At 64.0% G+C, this 18,905-nt stretch overlaps 3 protein-coding genes across 11 annotated transcripts; all 3 read left to right on the top strand.

The window, feature by feature from the left end:
* Window positions 1-1,548: 1,548 nt before the first annotated feature.
* Window positions 1,549-7,480, top strand: FES (FES proto-oncogene, tyrosine kinase). 8 transcript variants are annotated; one of them, XM_030281140.4, is made up of 19 exons: window positions 1,549-1,686; window positions 2,489-2,650; window positions 2,745-2,918; window positions 2,987-3,083; window positions 3,444-3,627; window positions 3,759-3,896; window positions 4,007-4,126; window positions 4,203-4,325; window positions 4,393-4,579; window positions 4,660-4,737; window positions 4,997-5,152; window positions 5,262-5,384; window positions 5,588-5,641; window positions 5,763-5,881; window positions 6,082-6,176; window positions 6,272-6,395; window positions 6,507-6,664; window positions 6,870-6,992; window positions 7,137-7,480. In XM_030281140.4, the coding sequence occupies exons 1-19, from the start codon at window positions 1,564-1,566 to the stop codon at window positions 7,277-7,279; spliced, it is 2,481 nt and encodes an 826-aa protein (XP_030137000.4). In that variant the 5' UTR covers window positions 1,549-1,563; the 3' UTR covers window positions 7,280-7,480. The 8 variants fall into 8 exon arrangements, 7 of the variants coding, with proteins under 7 accessions (XP_030137000.4, XP_041574244.2, XP_030137001.4 ...); XM_041718310.2 differs by having other exon boundaries at window positions 4,943-5,152; XM_030281141.4 differs by having other exon boundaries at window positions 1,562-1,686; window positions 2,403-2,650; window positions 4,943-5,152.
* A 578-nt stretch (window positions 7,481-8,058) lies between these two features.
* Window positions 8,059-16,421, top strand: MAN2A2 (mannosidase alpha class 2A member 2). Of its 2 annotated transcripts, XM_030281205.4 has the most exons (23): window positions 8,059-8,618; window positions 8,800-9,054; window positions 9,161-9,305; window positions 9,394-9,565; window positions 10,128-10,255; window positions 10,384-10,557; window positions 10,862-11,048; window positions 11,128-11,305; window positions 11,448-11,650; window positions 11,887-12,069; window positions 12,264-12,378; window positions 12,551-12,618; window positions 12,755-12,920; window positions 13,163-13,399; window positions 13,496-13,618; window positions 13,706-13,820; window positions 13,911-14,044; window positions 14,152-14,293; window positions 14,472-14,605; window positions 14,887-14,964; window positions 15,246-15,440; window positions 15,530-15,640; window positions 15,778-16,089. In XM_030281205.4, the coding sequence occupies exons 1-23, from the start codon at window positions 8,487-8,489 to the stop codon at window positions 15,928-15,930; spliced, it is 3,528 nt and encodes a 1,175-aa protein (XP_030137065.4). In that variant the 5' UTR covers window positions 8,059-8,486; the 3' UTR covers window positions 15,931-16,089. The 2 variants fall into 2 exon arrangements, with proteins under 2 accessions (XP_030137065.4, XP_030137064.4); XM_030281204.4 differs by lacking the exon at window positions 14,887-14,964 and having other exon boundaries at window positions 8,060-8,618; window positions 15,778-16,421.
* Window positions 16,422-16,558: 137 nt separating this feature from the next.
* LOC121470512 (protein shisa-like-1) lies at window positions 16,559-18,755 on the top strand. Its single transcript, XM_041718372.2, has 2 exons — window positions 16,559-18,292; window positions 18,495-18,755. Exons 1-2 carry the CDS (start codon window positions 17,994-17,996, stop codon window positions 18,712-18,714), a joined length of 519 nt encoding a protein of 172 aa, XP_041574306.2. The 5' UTR covers window positions 16,559-17,993; the 3' UTR covers window positions 18,715-18,755.
* Window positions 18,756-18,905: the final 150 nt, after the last annotated feature.

Here is an 18,905-nt window from a genome sequence, read left to right as displayed (position 1 = left end):
ACCCAAATCTGCTCTGCAGGTGCGGGAGGTGGGCTGGAGCCCTGCCTGCAGACCTCCCCCCAGGGCCAGGGACTGTCCTTGCCTGGCTGTGGGCAGTAGCCAGTGCTGGCCAGGAGGTGCGGTGGGGACGGGCAGGGGATGTCCCTCACCTGAGCTGCTTATGGGGACGTGCACCGAGGGCAGTGAGTTCCGAGGGCTGCACGGGGGCGTGCGTGCGTGTGAAAAGCCTGGGGACTTAGCACCCGTTTCCCACAGCACGAGGCTCCGTCCCCTCACCACAGCCTGGGGGCCGGCTGCAGCCCCTGTGTGTAGCACCAGCCTGGTGCAGGAATGGCCAGGCTGGACCTGGCACCCACCGGTGCTGTGGCCAAGCTGCAGACACAGCTCACCCCAGCCTCACCGAGCCCCCCACGGGCTCCCGGCCCCCACAAAAGAGCCTGTTGGGGCTGCGCTCCATCGCAGAGGCAGCTCCTCTCTGCGGAGTCACTCGTTCTCGCTGTGCCTGGGGTCGCAGCGGCTTCCCGTGGTCAGGAGCGAGGTCCCCGTGGCGTGCACAGGCTGCAGCGCGCTCACCCCGCTCTTCCCACGGGCGGGCGGCAGTCGGGGCTGCCGAGGAGCTGCTGCACTGGGTCAGACGCGGAGCCGCCCAGCCCTGACCGCCCAGGAGCAGCCCGGGGCGGGCGGGGAGGGCACCCACGCTGCCTGGGCGAAGCTGGAGGGATGGTGGTGCTGGGAGAAGCAGTACAGTGGCAGCCCTTCCTTGGAGCTGCTGCAGAACTGGCCACCCCACATTGCTCCGCTACAGGAAGGCGAGTCAGCAAAACTCCCGGCTGACACGCGTTTTCCCTGACTTCCTCTAAAAGTGGAATCGGCCCGGCAGTGTCCTGCATTGAAACTCTTCTGGCGCCAGGGCCTCCCTGCCAGTCACGGGAGAGGGCTCAGGCCAAAACACCCAGGCGGTGGCTAGGCTGGGCTGAGTGGAGCTGACCTGGGCTGTGCCACTGGGCAGTGGCAGTGGCGGTGCCAGCTGCCAGGGCTGAGCAGTGCCACCGTGGCACCAGGGAAGCCCTCTGAAGGGGAGGTGCCCAGGGCTGCCACAGGGAATGTGATCCCAGCTATGTGATGCAGGCTGGCAGCAGGGGCACTCTGAGTGTCCATCAGTGGGTGCTCTGTCCTGCAGCCTTTCACTGTCACCAGGGCCAGGCTTGGGGATGGTGACAGGGTGGCCAGAGTTCAGTGGGGCTACGCAGAGTCCTCAGGACCCTTCAGGTCCTGCAGCCTCTTGAATACACAGGGACATGGAGTGGGACTAGGAGTCAGGCAGGACCAGGCATGGCTGAGGGGGCTTTGCTGGGAGGGACTGGCACTGAGTGAGGGCTCCACAGGAGCAGTGGAGCCCTAGGTATACTGGGCCTGGTGGTGTCGGGCCCTGGTGGGAGGCAGCTGGGAGGTGTGGTGGGGCTGGGAACTGCCTATCTGCAGCAGAACTGTGTGCTGGCGTCGGCTGCTGGCGTGGAGACTGGCAGGGAGGGGAGGAAGCGCAGGAAATCTCGCAATGGCTGTATGGTCAGCACTGGGTTTCCTGTTCCTCCCCAGGAACCAGAGCTGCACCAGGTCCAAACCGCATCAGTCCCGGCCCCAGCAGGACGCCAGCAGCAGCCTCACAACGAAGACCTAGCAAGAAATGTAGGTTGGAAGGACTGTGCCCCGGTGAGGTACTAGGAGAGACAGGGGGACTCCTTTGTGGGCTGGGGAGGAAGGTCTTGGTGAGGTCAGGGGCTGTGCCAGGAGACATCTTGCGCTGCACAGGGAGGTGCCCCAGCACTCTCCTGCTCCTGCTGCACTCTTGCTTCAAAGCAGGGCACCCAGGGACTGCCACTGGGATCCGTTTGACTCCCAACTGGAGTCCTGCATGCCAGGGCGTATCCAGGTTCAGCACCTTTCTCTGGGGCTCAGCACCCTCCTCTGCTTCTGCTGGCTTCCCACCAGTGTCCCAGGCCCAGGGAGCTCCCACACTACGGGCATAGGAGTGACAGTGCCAAAGGGCAGGACAGGACTGGAGCTGCCAGAGGAGGGGCTGGTGCCTGCCAGGGGTGGGGGGCACAGCTGTGCTGCCCTTGGGGAGCAGCCCTGTGCATGGCAGAGATGACACAGCTGTGTATGGCTCCACACTTCCTCCTTCCCAGCACGATCCGCAAAGGGCCCAGCTCCCACAGAGCTTGGAGCACTCATCCTGCTGCTCTGAATAGGCTTTGCAAGGCTGTTTGCAGGATGGGGAGGGCCATCTCTGCTGCACAGACCGGATGGGGGGGTAGGAGGGTGTGAAATGCAAAGGGCCCTGGCCACTGGTGCAGGCAGCGCAGGGCAGCAGTTGCAGCTCAGGCTGTCCTGGTGCTCAGCAGACCTCCCCTGGCTGGACAGCGGTGCCATGGGCTTTGGGCCGGAGCTGTGGTGCCCGCAGGGGCACAGTGCACTGCTGCGCCTGCAGGATGGGGAGCTGCGCCTCCTGGAGCTGATGAAGAAGTGGATGTCACAGCGGGCCAAGAGTGACCGGGAGTATGCAGGGATGCTGCACCACATGTTGTCCCAGCTGGAAAAGCAGGAGGGCGCTTGGCAGCTCCATGGCGACCATGGTGGTCAGATCGAGAAGGTAGGGATGCCTCAGAGTAGGACTGCGCCCTGCAGAGCCCGTGTGGTGCTGGAGGATGCCATCTCCACCCCATCCCTGACTCCCTTTCTTGCAGTCCTGGTGGGTGCTGGTGAGCCGGACAGAGACGCTGAGCCAGATCCTGCGGCGGCATGCGGAGGAACTGGCAGCGGGGCCGCTGGCCAAGCTCAGCCTGCTCATCCGCGACAAGCAGCAGCTGCGCAAAGCCTTCGGCGAGCAGTGGCAGCAGCTCAGCCAGGAGTACAGCCGGGTATGTTGGAGCCAGCAGGGGAACAAGAGAGTGTGCTGGACCCACTCCCTGACTGTGTCCCTCTCCAGACGACGCAGCAGGAGATGGAGAAGCTGAAGGCGCAGTACCGAAGCCTGGCCCGTGACAGCGCCCAGGCCAAGCGCAAGTACCAGGAGGCCAGCAAAGGTGCCAACCTGGCCCCTGTCCCCTGCGTGACCTCCCAGCTTCCCTATGGGTCAAGGGTGGCTGGAGCATGACCTGCACTCTGTGGAAACCACAGCCCAGCCTGCAGCGGGTGGGAGTTCTGGGGTTGGGCAGCATAGAGGAGAGCCCAGCCTGATCTCCAGGAAGACAGGCAGAAGTCTGGGGGCCTTGGGACACCACGCTGTGGGTCAGGAGCATCTCTGTGTCACAGTGTGACCACCCCAGGCTTATCCCCCTGTGTGCCCTGGGACCCTCTCCCAGCCCTCACCCTCTGACCCCCTCCTGGGTGCTGGGACAGGTGATGTGCTGGCGGTTGGGGTTTTCCACAGCCTCTCTCCACAGACAAGGAGCGGGACAAGGCGAAGGAGAAGTACGTGCGCAGCCTCTGGAAGCTCCATGCCCTGCACAATCAGTATGTGCTGGCTGTGCAGGCGGCTGCAGTGCACCACCAGCACCACTACCAGCGGGTGCTGCCCAGCCTGCATCAGTCCCTCTACAATCTGCAGCAGGAGATGGTCCTCGTCCTGTAAGAGCCCGCCTGCCCCGCTGCCCACCCCATGCCCCACTGCCCATCCTGTGCCCTGCAACCAGCCCTGCACCCCACTCCCTACCCCTGGGCATGCCCATGGCCCCCCAGAACCAGCACTGCTCCCGCAGAAAGGAGATCCTCAGGGAGTACTGCAGCATCAGCAGCCTGGTACAGGAAGACCTTTTGGCCACGCACCGGGAGATTGCCAGTGCCATCCAGGCCATCGACCCTGCCACTGAGTACAGCAGCTTCATCCAGAGCCACCAGTATGGCTCCACACAGCTGCAGCCTCTCTGCCGGGTACGGCCCTGCTGCCGTTGGGCGGCAGCGGCCGGCATGGGGCAGGTGGAGGCAGAGCTGTCCTGGATGCCCACAGGTACGAATCTGAGGTCCCACCAACCGTGTCCTTTGATGAGAGCCTGCTGGAGGACACAGAAAACCTGGTGCCAGGGGAGCTGCAGCTGAATGAGCTGACCCTGGAAAGTGTCCAGCACTGGTGAGTGGGACTAGCCGTGGGCAGGAGCAGGTGAGGGGCAGGGGCTGAGCCCCCCGCTGGCACACATCTCTTGCAGCCTGACATCGGTTGAGGAGGAGTTGGTGGCCGCCACGGAGGCCGTGAGTATCAAGGAGCAGCAGATGCAGGAGCTGAAGACAGAGATCCATGATGAGGAGCAGGGCCGGAGCCCCGGGGAGCGGTGAGGTGCAGCAGAGGGGGGTGAGGGGCCAGGGCAGCGGGTGCTGATCACCCTGTCCCCTCCCCAGGGTGCACTTGTTGGGCAGGCGGCAGGGGCTGCATGAGGCGCGGCAGCAGCTCGAGGGCTGCCTCTGTGCCCAGGCCAAGCTGCAGCTGCAGCGGGACGTGCTGGCCAGGAAGCTGGCAGAGCTGGGCACCAGGGACCCCCTGCCTGCCCTGCCTCTGCCGGAGGATCGGCAGTCTGTCTCCTCCACGGTGAGTCAGTCTGGCCTCGTGTGCTCTGGAGGCTGCAGGGGTGGGTGCACAGCTAATGCGCAGCCCCTGCCTCCTTCCAGGAGCAGGAGCGGAGCGGGGCCAGTGCACTGGAGACCCTCAAGAACCACATCACGGGGATCTTCAGCCCAAAGTACTCGGTGAGTCCCTGGGTGCCACCCTGGTCTCCACCCAGCTGCCTTGCTGGGCCTGTCCTCTCCTTTCTGGCCACACAGCCCTCCTTGTTTCAGCACCTCCAGACTCTGCTCCCACCTGCTCTGGGCACAGCTTCCAGACACCGCTGCTGCCCCACCTCCGGCACAACTCAGGAGTGTGCGTGGCTGGGCTCACCTTGTCTCCTTCCAGCTGCCACCCCCCGTGCCCCTAATCCCAGACGTGCAGAAGCCGCTGTGCCAGCAGGTCTGGTACCACGGGGCCATTCCACGTTCGGAGGTACAGGAGCTGCTGACCTGCAGTGGAGACTTCCTGGTGCGGGAGAGCCAGGGCAAGCAGGAGTATGTGCTCAGCGTGCTGTGGGATGGGCAGCCCCGGCACTTCATCATCCAGGCTGTCAGTGTGAGTGGCCACGAGCAGGGGGCGTGGCTGGGGCGGCCTTGCATGGGCACTTTGCATGGGCAGTTGGGGGTTCCTGCCCATCACAACCTCTTGGCCTCTCTCCCTGCAGAACATGTTTCGGCTGGAGGGTGACAGCTTCCCCACCATTCCGCTGCTCATCCAGCACCTCCTGCAGAGCCAGCAGCCCATCACGCGCAAGAGTGGCATTGTTCTGGCCAGGGCTGTGCCCAAGGTGATGCAGCCAGCGGAGAGGAGGGTGGGGCTCCCTGCACAGGGGCAGCTCTGCCCGGCCCTTTCTCCTGTTGATGGCTGGGCTGAGAGCCACAGGCATGCTTCTCCAGCTAGACAGGGGACCTTGGACCTGGGGCTCTGCCTGAGAGGGGCCTGCAGGGGTCTGTGGGCCAGGGGCAGCTCACTGGTGTCTGTTTGCTGCAGGACAAATGGGTGCTCAACCACGAGGACGTGCTGCTGGGGGAACGCATTGGTCGGGTGAGATGGGGTGCTGTGGGGTCTGCAGGAGGGCAGGGCTGTCCTCACAGCATCTGCAGGAGGACAAGGGTTGCCTTGGGCCACATGGTGAGCTGAGCCTGCTGCACCTGTGTCTCGGAAGGGTAACTTTGGGGAAGTGTTCAGTGGACGCCTGCGTGCTGACAACTCCCCTGTTGCTGTGAAATCCTGCCGGGAAACCCTTCCGCCTGAGCTCAAGGCCAAGTTCCTGCAGGAAGCCAGGTCCGTGTGGCTGTTGGGCTTCTCCTGTCACATCTGTCCACTCTTGGAGCTGTTTGATACTGCTGAGACTGCATCACCCTCGTGCTGAGGGCTGTGTCCCCGGGCTGGCTGGTCAGAGTGCCCTGGGGATGGCAATGGGTGGCTGGTGCCCAGGGCAGCCGGGGCCCCTACACTCACAGTGCCCATCCTTGTTCCCACAGGATTCTCAAGCAGTATAGACACCCGAACATTGTGCGGCTCATCGGTGTCTGCACGCAGAAACAGCCCATTTACATTGTCATGGAGCTGGTGCAGGGTGAGCGGCCCCATCCCCGCAGTCCCCACGCACCCACGCGCGGGTGAGCCTGCCAGCGGTGCCTGGCACCCACTGCCTCTGCAATCTGGGCACAGGGGGAGACTTCCTGACCTTCCTGCGCAGTGAGGGTCCCCACCTCCGGGTGAAGGAGCTGGTCAAGATGACGGAGAATGCTGCTGCTGGCATGGAGTACCTGGAGAGCAAGCACTGCATCCACAGGTGGGCCCTGGCAGGACGGGGGGAGCCCTGGAATCCTCACCACCCCACCCTGTGCCAGGGGAAGCCCCAGGGACAGCTGGGCGCACGGCTGATTGCTTGGGGCTGTCTCAGGGACCTGGCTGCTCGCAACTGCCTGGTGACGGAGAGGAACACCCTGAAGATCAGTGATTTTGGGATGTCACGGGAGGAGGAGGATGGCATCTATGCCTCTACAGGAGGGATGAAGCAAATCCCTGTCAAGTGGACGGCCCCTGAAGCACTCAATTATGGTACAGGATGGAGCTGGGCATGGCCTGGCACCCCGCAGCTTATCTGGGCGCCAGGAGTCTGGCACTGTCCCACTCCCACACACCTGGTCCTGGGGAGGGAGGCAGAGACCCCGAGCACCTCAGCCCTCAGGAGCATGGGCACAGCTGGGTAGTGGTGACCTGTGTGTCCCCTGCCAACACCATTTGTCCTGCCCCACGTCCCCAGGCCGATACAGCTCAGAGAGTGATGTCTGGAGCTTTGGGATCCTGCTGTGGGAAGCCTTCAGCCTGGGTGCCGTCCCCTATGCCAACCTCAGCAACCAGCAGACGCGGGAGGCAGTGGAGCATGGTAGGGAACATGGCTGGGGCTGGCTCCTGAGAGCCACCATGAGCTGTGGGTCCAGCACTGTGGAGCTGTGCCTGTTGGATGGGCCAGACAGGGTTGTCGGGGGTGAGGGGCCAGTGATCCATGTCCCCATCCCTGTTGCCCCAGGTATGCGGCTGGACCCTCCCGAGCAGTGCCCTGAGGAGGTGTACCAGCTGATGCAGCGCTGCTGGGAGTACGACCCCCGCAAGCGGCCCAGCTTCTGCACCATCCACCAGGACCTCATTGCCATCCGCAAGAGGCAGCGGTGACAGGGAGCACCAGGGGCCCTGGATCCATCCCATGGCAGTGCCTGGGGGCACAACAGAGCCCTGTCTGGGCCGCGGGTACTGCGAGGTGGCTGTGTGGTGCTTGAGCCCCAGGGCAGGGGCTCCTGCATACCTCGGGGTGGGACATGGCGCCCACAGCTCCTGCCCGGCTTCATCTTGTACAATAAACACACGAGCTCTGCAGCTGTGCATCTAGGATCTGCGAGGGGACACGGACTTGTACTGCACTGGGACATGGCACTGGGAATGGCACTGGGAATGGCACTGTAGTGATGCACCAGGACGCGCAGGCAGTGCACCAGCATGGGGTACCAAAAAGAAGTACCAGAATGGGGCACACTTAGATAGGGAAATGGCATGGGGAGTACTGAGACAGAGCACTGGGACAGAGGGCTGGAACGGGACCCTGGGACAGGGTACTAGGATGGGACACCCGGATGGGACACGCGGATGGGGCACACCGGGACAGGGTACCGGGATGGGGCACACCGGGATGGGGCACACCGGGATGGGGACACCGGGATGGGGACACCGGTAGGCCACCGGCATCTCGACTGGGCTGCGGGGCTGTGTGGGGCCGTGCGGGGCCGTGCGGGGCCGTGCAGAGCCGGGCGCGCTCCGCAGCGCTGTGCCGTGCCGTGCCGTGCCGTGCCGTGCCGTGCCGTGCCGTGCCGTGCCGGGCCGGGCCGTGCCGGGCCGTGGGGGCCGTGCAGAGCCGGGCGAGCCCCCGCTCGGTGCCGCCTCCCGGGCCGGGCCGGCGGGCGGAGCGCGGGCGGGGCCTGGCCTGGCCTGGCCCATCCCGGCGGGCCCAGCCGGGCGGTGTGAGGGCCTGGCCGGGCTCGGAGCCGCCCGGGTGCGGACGGGCTGGCGGCGGCGTCGCCGTCGGTGCTGGCCCGGCCTGTCCCGGTCCTGCCGGGCCTGTCCCGGTCCTGCCCGGCCTGTTCCGGTCCTGCCCGGCCCGGGCCGCCGCCGCGGGGCCTCGGCGCGGCGGGCCCGGCGCTGCCCGGCCCTGCGCGGCCTCCCCGCCCCGGCCCCATCCGCAGATATAAATACCCAGCAAAGGATTAAGCCAAGTAGGACGCGGTGAGGCTCTCGGAGGAGGACGCAGGAGGCCGCGGCGAGAGGCTGCGCTGCCCGACCTGGGTCCCCCCCCAGCCCCGGCCCAGGTGAGTCCCTGCATCCTTTCGGGATGAAGCTGAAGAAGCAGGTGACAGTGTGTGGAGCTGCCATCTTCTGCGTGGCCGTCTTCTCCCTCTACTTGATGCTGGACCGGGTACAGCATGACCCCACACGACACCAGAGTGGGGGCAACTTCCCCAGGGTGAGTTCGGAGGATCTGGGGTGAGTGAGAGTGGTCCTGGGATGGCAAACGGAGACATTCAGTCAGGAAAATTCATGGGGAGCTAGCCCTGGCCTCTGGGCATCAAGGTACCAGGGCCAGAGCTGGCTCCCCACAGCTGTGGGTGACCTCCTGCCCCTCGCTGTGCCCTCTGTGTCCCCAGAGCCAGATCTCGGTGCTGCAGAACCGGATTGAGCAGCTGGAGCAGCTGCTGGAGGAGAACCATGAGATCATCAGCCACATTAAGGACTCAGTGCTGGAGCTGACAGCCCATGCAGAGGGGCAGCCGGCATTGCCCCAACACCCCCTGAATGGCTCCTGGGTGCTCCCCCCTGAGAGTCGCCCAAGTTTCCTCTCTGTGTCCCCGCAAGACTGCCAGTTTGCTCTAGGGGGCAAAGGACAGAGCCCAGACCTGCAGGTGAGGGTCTGGTGGCTCTGCTAGCGTGAGGGGTCCATACCTGGGCATCCATGGAGTCCAGGCTCTACTCTTTCAGGGGTCTCTCAACACTGTCTCCTAACAACAGATGCTGGCTGTGTACTCCCTGCTGCCGTTTGACAACCAGGATGGTGGTGTCTGGAAGCAGGGCTTCGACATCACCTACGAGCCCAACGAATGGGACACAGAGCCTCTACAGGTGTTTGTGGTGCCACACTCCCACAATGACCCAGGTGAGAAGCAGGGATTAGCCCATTTCCCACTACTATGCAGTGCTGGCAAACCTGGGCCCCTCACAGTGACCCCCACCTGTGCTGCCAGGCTGGATCAAGACTTTCGACAAGTACTACTACGACCAGACGCAGCACATCCTCAACAGCATGGTGCTGAAGATGCAGGAGGACCCACGCCGGCGCTTCATCTGGTCTGAGATTTCCTTTTTTTCCAAGTGGTGGGACAACATCAGTGCCCAGAAGCGGGCTGCTGTGCGCAGGTAGGGCTGCTCACCTGGCCCCATTGCCCACCTAGCTCCCAGGCAGGCTGAGAGCAGAGGGTGTGTGAGCGAATGGCTCTAGGGACTAGAAGGCTGCCATGGGCCCTGCACTGCTTAGTGTGGGGTGCCCTCAAACTGCCAGCAGCCTCCCAGTGCCATCAGATGTCAGAGCCACTGCCTTGTGGAGTGAGAGGCTGGGAGAGACAGATCTTGCCCTGGGCCCCTCCCTGTGCTAATTGGGCTGGGGAACTTGTGTGCAAGGCCCAGGGCACCCATGGAAGGGTAGGAGACCTGGAGAGCAGGATTGTGTGGTGAGGCAGGACCCCCTTCTCTGCCCCTTGCCCTGAGAGCATTGGAGGACACAGTGGAGGGGGAGTGGGCTGTGGGTGGCATTGGGCTGTGGAGGGATGACTCTGCGTGGGGACAGCATGACAAGGGGGGAATGGCAGTGGCAGCCGTGGGGGCTGCAGGTAGACTGTAGGTGGCTCAGGGCAGGGGGACTCTGCAATGAACATGTGTCTCATGCAGGGCTCTGGTCACATCTTGGGTGTCCCCCTGACAGGCTGGTGGGCAATGGGCAGCTGGAGATGGTGACGGGCGGCTGGGTGATGCCTGATGAGGCTAATTCCCACTACTTCGCCATGATTGACCAGCTGATTGAGGGGCACCAGTGGCTGGAGAAGAACATTGGTGAGGGCCAGGCAAATGGTGGCTGGGGGCCTGTCTAATGTGCTGCAGGCCCCCAGGTCCTGCCAGCACCCTCCTCACGGGAAGTGCTGCTGGCCCAGCATGGGGCTGACGGGTCTCTGTGCCCCCAGGTGTGACGCCACGGTCAGGCTGGGCCGTAGACCCCTTCGGCTACAGCTCCACCATGCCCTACCTGCTGAAGCGCTCCAACCTGACGGCCATGCTCATCCAGCGCGTGCACTATGCCATCAAGAAGCACTTTGCTGCCACCCAGAACCTGGAGTTCATGTGGAGACAGGCGTGGGGTGAGGGGCTGCCGGGAGGAGACTGCAGAGAGGACTGCACGGTGGGGCAGGTGGCAGCAGAGAATGGCTACCAGCTGCTTTTCTGTGCAGATGAGCCAAGCACTGGTAGGCGATGTCTCTGCCCTGTGGGACAACCTCAGGGTAACTTTCCACCTGCCCCCAAGTCCAGCAACACATTGGGGGAGGCTGCTGTGCCCTCTAACCGCTGAGATCTGCTCTGTCGAACTACTGATTTTGGGCCCCCCTGCTTAGGGACAGGCAAGGGAGAGCCATTGCTGGTGCTCACCTGTCCTTGGTCCCACAGATCCAGACGCGAGCACCGACATCTTCTGCCACATGATGCCCTTCTACAGCTATGATGTGCCTCACACCTGTGGCCCGGACCCCAAGATCTGCTGCCAGTTTGACTTCAAGCGCTTGCCTGGAGGCCGGATCAACTGCCCTTGGAAGGTGCCTCCCCGCGCCATCACTGATGCAAACGTGGCAGAGCGGTGAGTGGGGCAGGGGCACGCGACTCCCAGCCTTGTGTGGGCCATCAGGGGCCAGCCTCATGCCCTGGCCCCCACACAGAGCCCAGCTGCTGCTGGACCAGTACCGCAAGAAGTCCAAGCTGTACCGCAGCAAGGTGCTGCTGGTGCCCCTGGGAGATGACTTCCGCTATGACAAGCCACAGGAGTGGGATGCCCAGTTCCTCAACTACCAGCGCATCTTTGACTTTCTCAACTCTCGGCCTGACCTCCATGTGCAGGTATGTGTGGAGAGCTCTGTGGAGCTGGGGGCAGCAGGAGGCCGCAGCAGAGCACAGTTGGAGGGGTGAGCAGTCCTGTGAGGGGTGATAAGAGCCCCCACTGCAGGAGCGCCGGCTCAGGACTGCACATGCTGTCTTGCAGGCACAGTTTGGCACGCTCTCTGATTACTTTGATGCCCTGTACAAGAAAGTGGGCATTGTGCCGGGGATGAGGCCTCCCGGGTTCCCAGTTCTGACTGGGGATTTCTTCTCCTATGCGGACCGGGAGGATCACTACTGGACAGGATACTTCACCTCCCGGCCATTCTACAAGAGCCTGGACCGGGTGCTGGAGGCCCACCTCCGGTGAGGGGCGTGGGGCTGGTCCATGGGGCACAGGAGGTGTGTGAGGGGCACGGGTGAGGGGTGGCCAGGCAGTATGGGAGCTCGATAGCCCCTGGTCTGTCCCAGCTGCCAACACACAGTGCCAAACCCTCACCCAGTCCCAGGGCAGTGTGTGCCTTTGCCACCCCTCCTCCCAGGGCAGCCCCCCAGTACTGTACAACAGGGTGGGGACCCTCAGTGACTCTGTCCCTGTGCAGGGGGGCAGAGATCCTGTACAGCCTGGCACTCGCCCACGCCCGCCATGCCGGTGCAGATGGCAGGTACCCGCTCTCTGACTACGCCTTGCTGAGCAACGCCCGCCGCAACCTGGGCCTCTTCCAGCACCACGATGCCATCGCTGGCACCGCCAAGGAGGCTGTGGCCGTGGACTACGGAGTCCGGTGCGTGTGGGGGCCAGGGCGCCCTCAGAGCCTGTCTCAGAGTGGGGCTGGTGGGCTCAGGGCTGGGAGACTGGTTAGGTATGGGGATGCTGTGGGGAGGTTCTCCCTCTCATGGGGGGATGTAGAGGGTGGTGGGGCAGTCCTGAGCAGATGGGGCTGATGGTCCCAGATGACTCACTCTGCCTCTGCCCTAGGCTGCTCCACTCCCTCACCAACCTCAAGCGTGTCATCATCAATGCTGCGCACTACCTTGTGCTGGGGGACAAGGACACCTACCACCACGACCCGGCTGCACCGTTCCTTGGCATGGTGAGCAGCACCAGCTCCTGGCTCCCTGCAGTCTGGCACCCTGTCCCCCATGCCCCCGGGAGCAACTCCGTACTGCAGAGGCCAGGAAGATGGCCCCAGATTGTGCCCATGTCCTGGGGCCCAACTGGCAGGGGCGTTGGGCACACCCCAGCTCTTTATTACTCCTCCCCAGGATGAGACACGCTCCAGCCAGGACTCTCTCCCAGAGAGGACAGTGGTCAAACTGGGCACCTCACCTCGGTAGGGCCTCCTGCCTTGTTCTGGGGACTTACGGGATTGTGGGGAGACCTGTGAAGCTGTGGGTAGGGGCAGTAGATCTGTAGGTAGTGTGGAACATGGGACATCTGGAATACCATCCCTGTGTTACCCCCCACAGGTTCCTGGTGGTGTTCAACCCGCTGGAGCAGGAGCGCTTGAGCGTGGTGCCAGTACTGGTGGACTCCCCTCACGTGCGTGTGCTCTCCGAGGAGGGGCAGCCCCTGCCCTCCCAGCTCAGTGCAGTGTGGAACTCTGCCACTGATGTGGTGCCCAATGTCTACCAGGTATGGGGTGCCCCACAGCCCATCTGTGCCAGCCTCCCATCCTGCACACTGCCAGGACACACCGGCAGCCCTGCTCTGTCCCGGCCCCACAACATGAGATCCCACAGCTGTCGATCCCCCAGGTCCCCATGCATGTCCCTCCTCAGCAGAAGCCCCACAGTGCTGAGCAGGGTCTTTGCCCCACTGACCCCCAGTCATTCCCTAGACACGGGGGCTGGCTCAGGTCTCCATGCTGCCTGCAGGTGTCTGTCCTGGCCCGCCTGCCTGCGCTGGGGCTGCGCGTGCTGCAGCTGCACAAGTCCTCGGATGGCCACGCCACGCCAAGGTCCTCCACGCGCCTCTACCTGCATGGCCGGGACATGGCCGTGCACAAGCCCGAGGCTGTGCCCCTGCACGTCTTCCCAGCTGCTGCTGCTGACTTCTGCCTGGAGAACCAGCACCTGCAGGCCTGCTTTGTGGGGCGCACGGGCCTGCTGCAGGTGAGTGCAGGGCTCTGACAGGACGTGGGCTGGAGGAGAGGAGGGGTAAATCCCGCTGCTTCATGCGCTTACTGTTGTGCTGGCACACACCTGCAGAGCCTGCGCCCAGCTGGGGAGGAGCAGGCGCACAGGGTGAGCAGCGAATTTCTCGTCTATGGCACCAGGACCTCCAAGGACAAAAGTGGGGCCTATCTCTTCCTGCCTGATGGCGAGGCCAAGGTACAGAGTCCACCCATGGAAGGCAGCTGACAGCTGTGCCTGTAGGTCCTCAGGCACCAGCATCAGCGCAGCTATCCCTCTCCCCAGCCCTACGCTCCCAAGGACCCCCCAGTGGTGCGGGTGATGGAGGGACCGCTCTTCTCAGAAGTTGCCAGCTACTACCAGCATGTCCAGACCGTGGTGCGGCTGTACAACGTGCCAGGTGAGATCTTGAGGCTGTGCCAGGTGTCACCGGCCCAGGGAACTGGGCCATGCTGCCCTTGGGGCTCAGCCTCTCACTGCCTACCTGCAGGGGTGGAGGGCCTGTCCCTGGATGTGTCCTGCCTGGTGGACATCCGTGACCACATCAACAAGGAGCTTGCCCTGCGCTTTAGCACTGACATTGAGAGTGATGACACCTTCTTCACTGACCTCAATGGTTTCCAGGTATGCAGCAGGCTGGGGAGGGGCAGCAGCTGCCCACAGGTGGACAGTGCTCTGGCACCAGGCACTGTGGGATCCACCTCTGGTCACTGGTCTGTGTCCCTTGGCAGATCCAGCCCCGCAGGTACCAGCAGAAGCTGCCGCTGCAGGCCAACTTCTACCCGATGCCTGCCATGGCCTACATCCAGGACATGCAGAGCCGCCTGACACTGCTCACAGCCCAGGCCCTGGGGGTCACCAGCCTCCACAGCGGTGAGCTGGGCTCTGTGCCTTGGGCACCTGCTGTAGAGCTTGGGCTGTCCTCCCCAAGGGAAGGAGGGTGCTGGTGGCTGGGCAGGGTGCCCTGCTCCTACTGTCACTGGGGGCTCTGTGCTGTGGGGTGTGGCTGGTGCCTGGTAAAGCCTGGGCTGCAGGGACTTGCTCTCCACAGGCCAGCTGGAGGTGATCCTGGACCGGCGCCTCATGCAGGATGACAACCGGGGCCTGGGCCAGGGGCTGAAGGACAACAAGCGTACCTGCAACCGGTTCCGGCTCCTCCTGGAGCGCCGCAGCACTGCCAACAAGGTGCTGGCTGTGAGGAGGCAGGACGGGAGAGCCCAGCCCTGCCTTGGGATGGAGCAGGGTGGAGGCATTTGCAGAAAGCTACATGAGATGGGATGCAGTGTCCTGTCCCCTCTTGTCCCCTTGTGCTGGCACTGGGCAGGGATGGGCCTGGAGCAGGGGGCATGGGGAGAGCAGGACGTGCAGTGGGTCTGTCCCTGTGGAGCCACGTTGCCCTCATAATCACAGTGTTCTTGTCCAATCCCCTCGCTGCCCTCTATGCGTGTGCTGTGCCACCCATCCAGAGCTCCGGCTTCTTTTCCAAACTGATCTCCATGTTTAAAGCCTTGAGCTTCCCTGGCACCAGGACTGGCAGCCCTGAGGTAATGGCCAGCCTGGCCCTGCTGTCTCTCCCTGTCTTGTGCACTAGCTGCTAGTCACTAGTCTAGCCAGGCTTGTAGCAGGTCTGTAGCCTGACCATCAGCTAGCTGGGGTCCTGTTTGGGTGCTGGGGCGGGGGGCCTGCCTGGGCAGGGGCAGCTCTGCGTACACTGTGCTGGCAGGTGCCTGGTCTCAAGGCACTGCTGGAATGGAGGTTCTTTGGGCCTTGCCCAGCCTCTGCCTCGCTTTCTGAGCCCACACTTGACCTATGTGCTGCTTGGCAGGTGCAGGACGAGCGCCCCATCAGCTTCCCCTCCCTGCTGAGCCACATCACCTCCGTGCACCAGAATGCCGAGGCCTTGGTCATGCCAGTGGCATTGGAGAAGCCAGCGCTGCCAGCCCTGCGCTCCTTTGTGCCCCTTGCCACCACCCTTCCTTGTGACTTCCACATCCTCAACCTGCGAATGCTGCAGGCAGAGGTGAGCTGGGGCCTGGGGCGGTGGGACTCTGGTGGGGGTCCTGCCCCTGCTGTCCCCCGTGCTGTGCCTGACGCTCCAGCTCCCTGCAGGACGAATCACTGCCCTCAGCTGAGGCAGCGCTGATCCTGCACCGCAAAGGCTTTGACTGCAGCCTGGAGGCCAAGAACCTGGGCTTCAACTGCACCACCAGCCAGGGCAAGGTAGGGCCAGGCTGCCCCCACACCTCCGCTGGGTCAGGGCTGGGCTGGGACCTCGGCATGGCAGTCATGGCACCTGTCAGGCTGTCCTGGGCACAGTGCTGCCCCAGGCATCACATCGCTTCCTCCTCTCTCCCCAGCTAGCTCTGGGAGGCCTGTTCCAGGGCTTGGAGCTGGGCTCCCTGCAGCCCACCTCATTGACACTGATGTACCCGCTGGGCACAGCCTCCAACAGCACCAACATCCATCTGGACCCCATGGAAATTGCTACGTTCCGCATCCGCCTGGGGTAGTGTCAAGCAGGAGAGGAGTGGAGTGGCTGGACAGCACAGGAGCAGCACCAGTGCAGCAGTGGAGTGGGGCCAGCAGTACTGTGACGGGCACGGGCAGGAGGGGCCAGACTGGCACAGGCTGCTGCTGCCACTTCCTAATTTATTAGTTCCATGTTCTCAGATGGATTTTGGACTGACTGCTGTGGCAGGGCTGGACCAGGCGTTGCTGGATGTGGCGCCAGATGGGCCGAGCGTGGCTGGGGCGGGCTGCAGGCTGGGCTCTGCTGCTGCTGGTGGGACAGACACTGCTGCCCTGTCACAGGCAGGCTGTCCAGGAGGGCAGCCACCCTGATGGCTGGGGCAGGGGCCCCTGCAGGGCTGCCCCTGCATGGTGGGGCAGCAAGGGGAGGCCAGGAGCACTGGTGGTGTTGGGCAGCTGCCTGAGGAAGTGCTGTGGACTGGGGACTGACCTCTCCTGGAGCTCATAGGAAACACAAGGCTGTTTCCAAGGGCCCTGGTGTATGTGTGATTTGTGGCTCTCACTCGGGAGTGGGAATGGTGTGCTGTGGGGAGACAGGGCCTCTGAGGCAGGCGGAGGCCAGCTTGAAGGTCTGGCCAGGCACCTGTGAGAGTCTGGTGGCATGGCCAGGCCCAGCTGAGCTTGGAGGCAAGCAGTGCCTGGTGCTGGGCAGGAGCTAGGGGGATGGGAGTCAGTTCCTTGTGCGGGCAGCAGTGCCTGGGTGAAGCGTGGGAGTGCCTCCCCCAAACTCAGAGCCTTTAGCCCCTTTACAGAGTGAGCCTGGCGGTCTGCTCTGCTGGGGCTGCAGCGGCTGAGTCGCAGCTAATTGCACCATCTCACCAGAGCATCCTCCTGGTTGCTGTGGGAACCACAGGTCATACTTCCTGGCCCCTTGGGGCTACTTACTCCCAACGGGTGCCAGCAGGGAGGGCGTTGGGAAGGACTGGGTGAGGTGGGGAACTGCCTCAGCTCTGGCTTGGTTGGGTTGGACTGGATGAGCTTAGAGGTTTTCTCCAACCGAAATGATTCTGTGATTCCACAATTCCTGCACAACCCCCATCACATCCACATCCCATGGATTTGGCCCCTGGAAGCTCAGCACCTCACAGCACTTGCCCTGTGCCCTGGCCTGGTGCAGTGCCCTTTCAGGGACTCCCAGGATGGGCCCATGTGCCCAGGTGGGGCTCTGGACACAGCAGCTGGTGCCTTGCATCCAGCTGGGAAAGGAGCCTGCTGTCCTGCTCCTGGCCCCAGAAGCTCATTAGTGATGCTCCCGCCCCCAGCACGGTCCCTGTGGGCAGAGTGAGTGCAGGAGGCTCTAATGGCTCTGAGCGGCTCTTGGTGGAGGCTGCGATGGAGGCGGGAGCAGGAGGGGCTGTGGTTTCTGCCTCCACTGGAGCCAGAACTGCCTCTGCCCAGGGCTGGCCGGGAAGATGCTGGATGGGCACCTGCTCCAGCTGCTCCTTACCGCGGCTCTGTTCCCCAGCATCCTTGGGACAGGTACAGCCCCATTCCTGCCCCTCCTATTCCCTGAACCCATCCCTGATGGGGCCTTGTCCCTTGAGGGTTGCTCCCCGACAGCCCAGGACAGAGGCTGGGGGTCTGTGCTGGGAGGCGGTGGTGTGCAGTGAGAGGTGGTGGTTCATACTGGGGATGGTGGCCCAGGTGTGGTGGTGCTGGGGTTACTCCTGCTGCAGCACATCTGTGGTGTCTAAGTGCTGTTCCCAAAGGGTCACAGGGAGGGGTTCAGCACGGGGGCTGGGGGCTGACCTGATGTCCTGGGCGCTTTCCCCTCCTCTGCCACCAGCACCGCCCCTGCCCACGTTTGCCCTTGCCGAGGCCAAGGTGAGCACCGGAGGTCACAGCATACACAGGGCCATGGCACCAGAAGGCAGTGCCAGGGGAGCTCTGCTCTGCCACTGCTGCCTCGTGGGGTGTAGCCTGCTCTGAGGGCCGAGCCGGGTAGCCCTGTGGCACATTAGCCAGGCTCCCCGGGGCTGGGGAGCCCTCAGCCCAGCCCTACCGGGACTGGGAGTCCCTGCTCTGCTGCATCACGGCAAAGAGCATGTCGCTGGAGCCTGTCCTACAGGCGCTGCACAGTTCCCGTGTTCTCCTTGCCTGCCCTCCTCAATGCCTGCTCCCCGCTACAGTCTCGGTGCAGAACCTGCACCTCTGCGAGGGCTACGTGGGCCCTGACGGCCGCTCCCACCCCGGCTTCTACTGCCCGCGGCTGACCGACCCCCCCGGCCACCGCTACTGCTGCCAGCCCGGCCTGGACGCGCTCAAGTCCTGCTGCTCTCAAGTGGCCCTGGAAGCCCTCACTGGAGTGAACCTCTCCAGCCTGGCTGGCCCTGGTCTACTGCGGTGAGCAGGGCGGCAAGTGGCCATGCTGCTGAGGATGGGGGGCCTGGGGACTCCTGGCACACCCGCGGGGGCTTCTCCTGGTTGCTGGGGCAGGGGCTGTGGTATCCTTTGAAGCCCTCAGGGGGCCCCGGGTGGCCCTCCCCAGTACCACTGCGCCGTGGGAGGGTCACGGCTGCCCCTCCTGAAGTGCCCCACCCTGCAGGAACCCGCTGGCCCTGCCTTTCGTGGGGCTCTATGGGCTCCTTGTCCTGCTGCTTATGGCCATCGACCTCTGCCACTTCTACTGGAGCCGACGGTGCCGCCTCAGCCGCCTGCTGCCCCGTGCCTGCCGTGTGCCCCGTGGGACCCCGCGGGGACACCCGCCCGCCGCCCGCCCTGCCCACCGCGGCCCCCGAGGGGCGCGCCCCAGCCAGGGCTGCTGAGGGGCGGCCACGGGCAGGGCAGGGCTGTGCACAGGGGGGACTGCGCCCTGTGGGACGGGGGTTCACTCTCATCCCGGGGTGCAGCACGGGGGGTGTGGGGGGGACACTCGATCTGCGGGGCTCAGTACGGGGTTAAGTACGGGGGGAGCACTCGGTCTCCGGGGCCAAGTACGGGGGGGAACACTCGGTCT

The sequence above is a fragment of the Taeniopygia guttata genome, chromosome 10, assembly GCF_048771995.1.
Source record: "Taeniopygia guttata chromosome 10, bTaeGut7.mat, whole genome shotgun sequence".
In the NCBI taxonomy this organism is placed as follows: domain Eukaryota; kingdom Metazoa; phylum Chordata; class Aves; order Passeriformes; family Estrildidae; genus Taeniopygia; species Taeniopygia guttata.
Note: the sequence above shows the minus strand (reverse complement) of the source record. Positions and strands in the feature narration are given on the sequence as shown.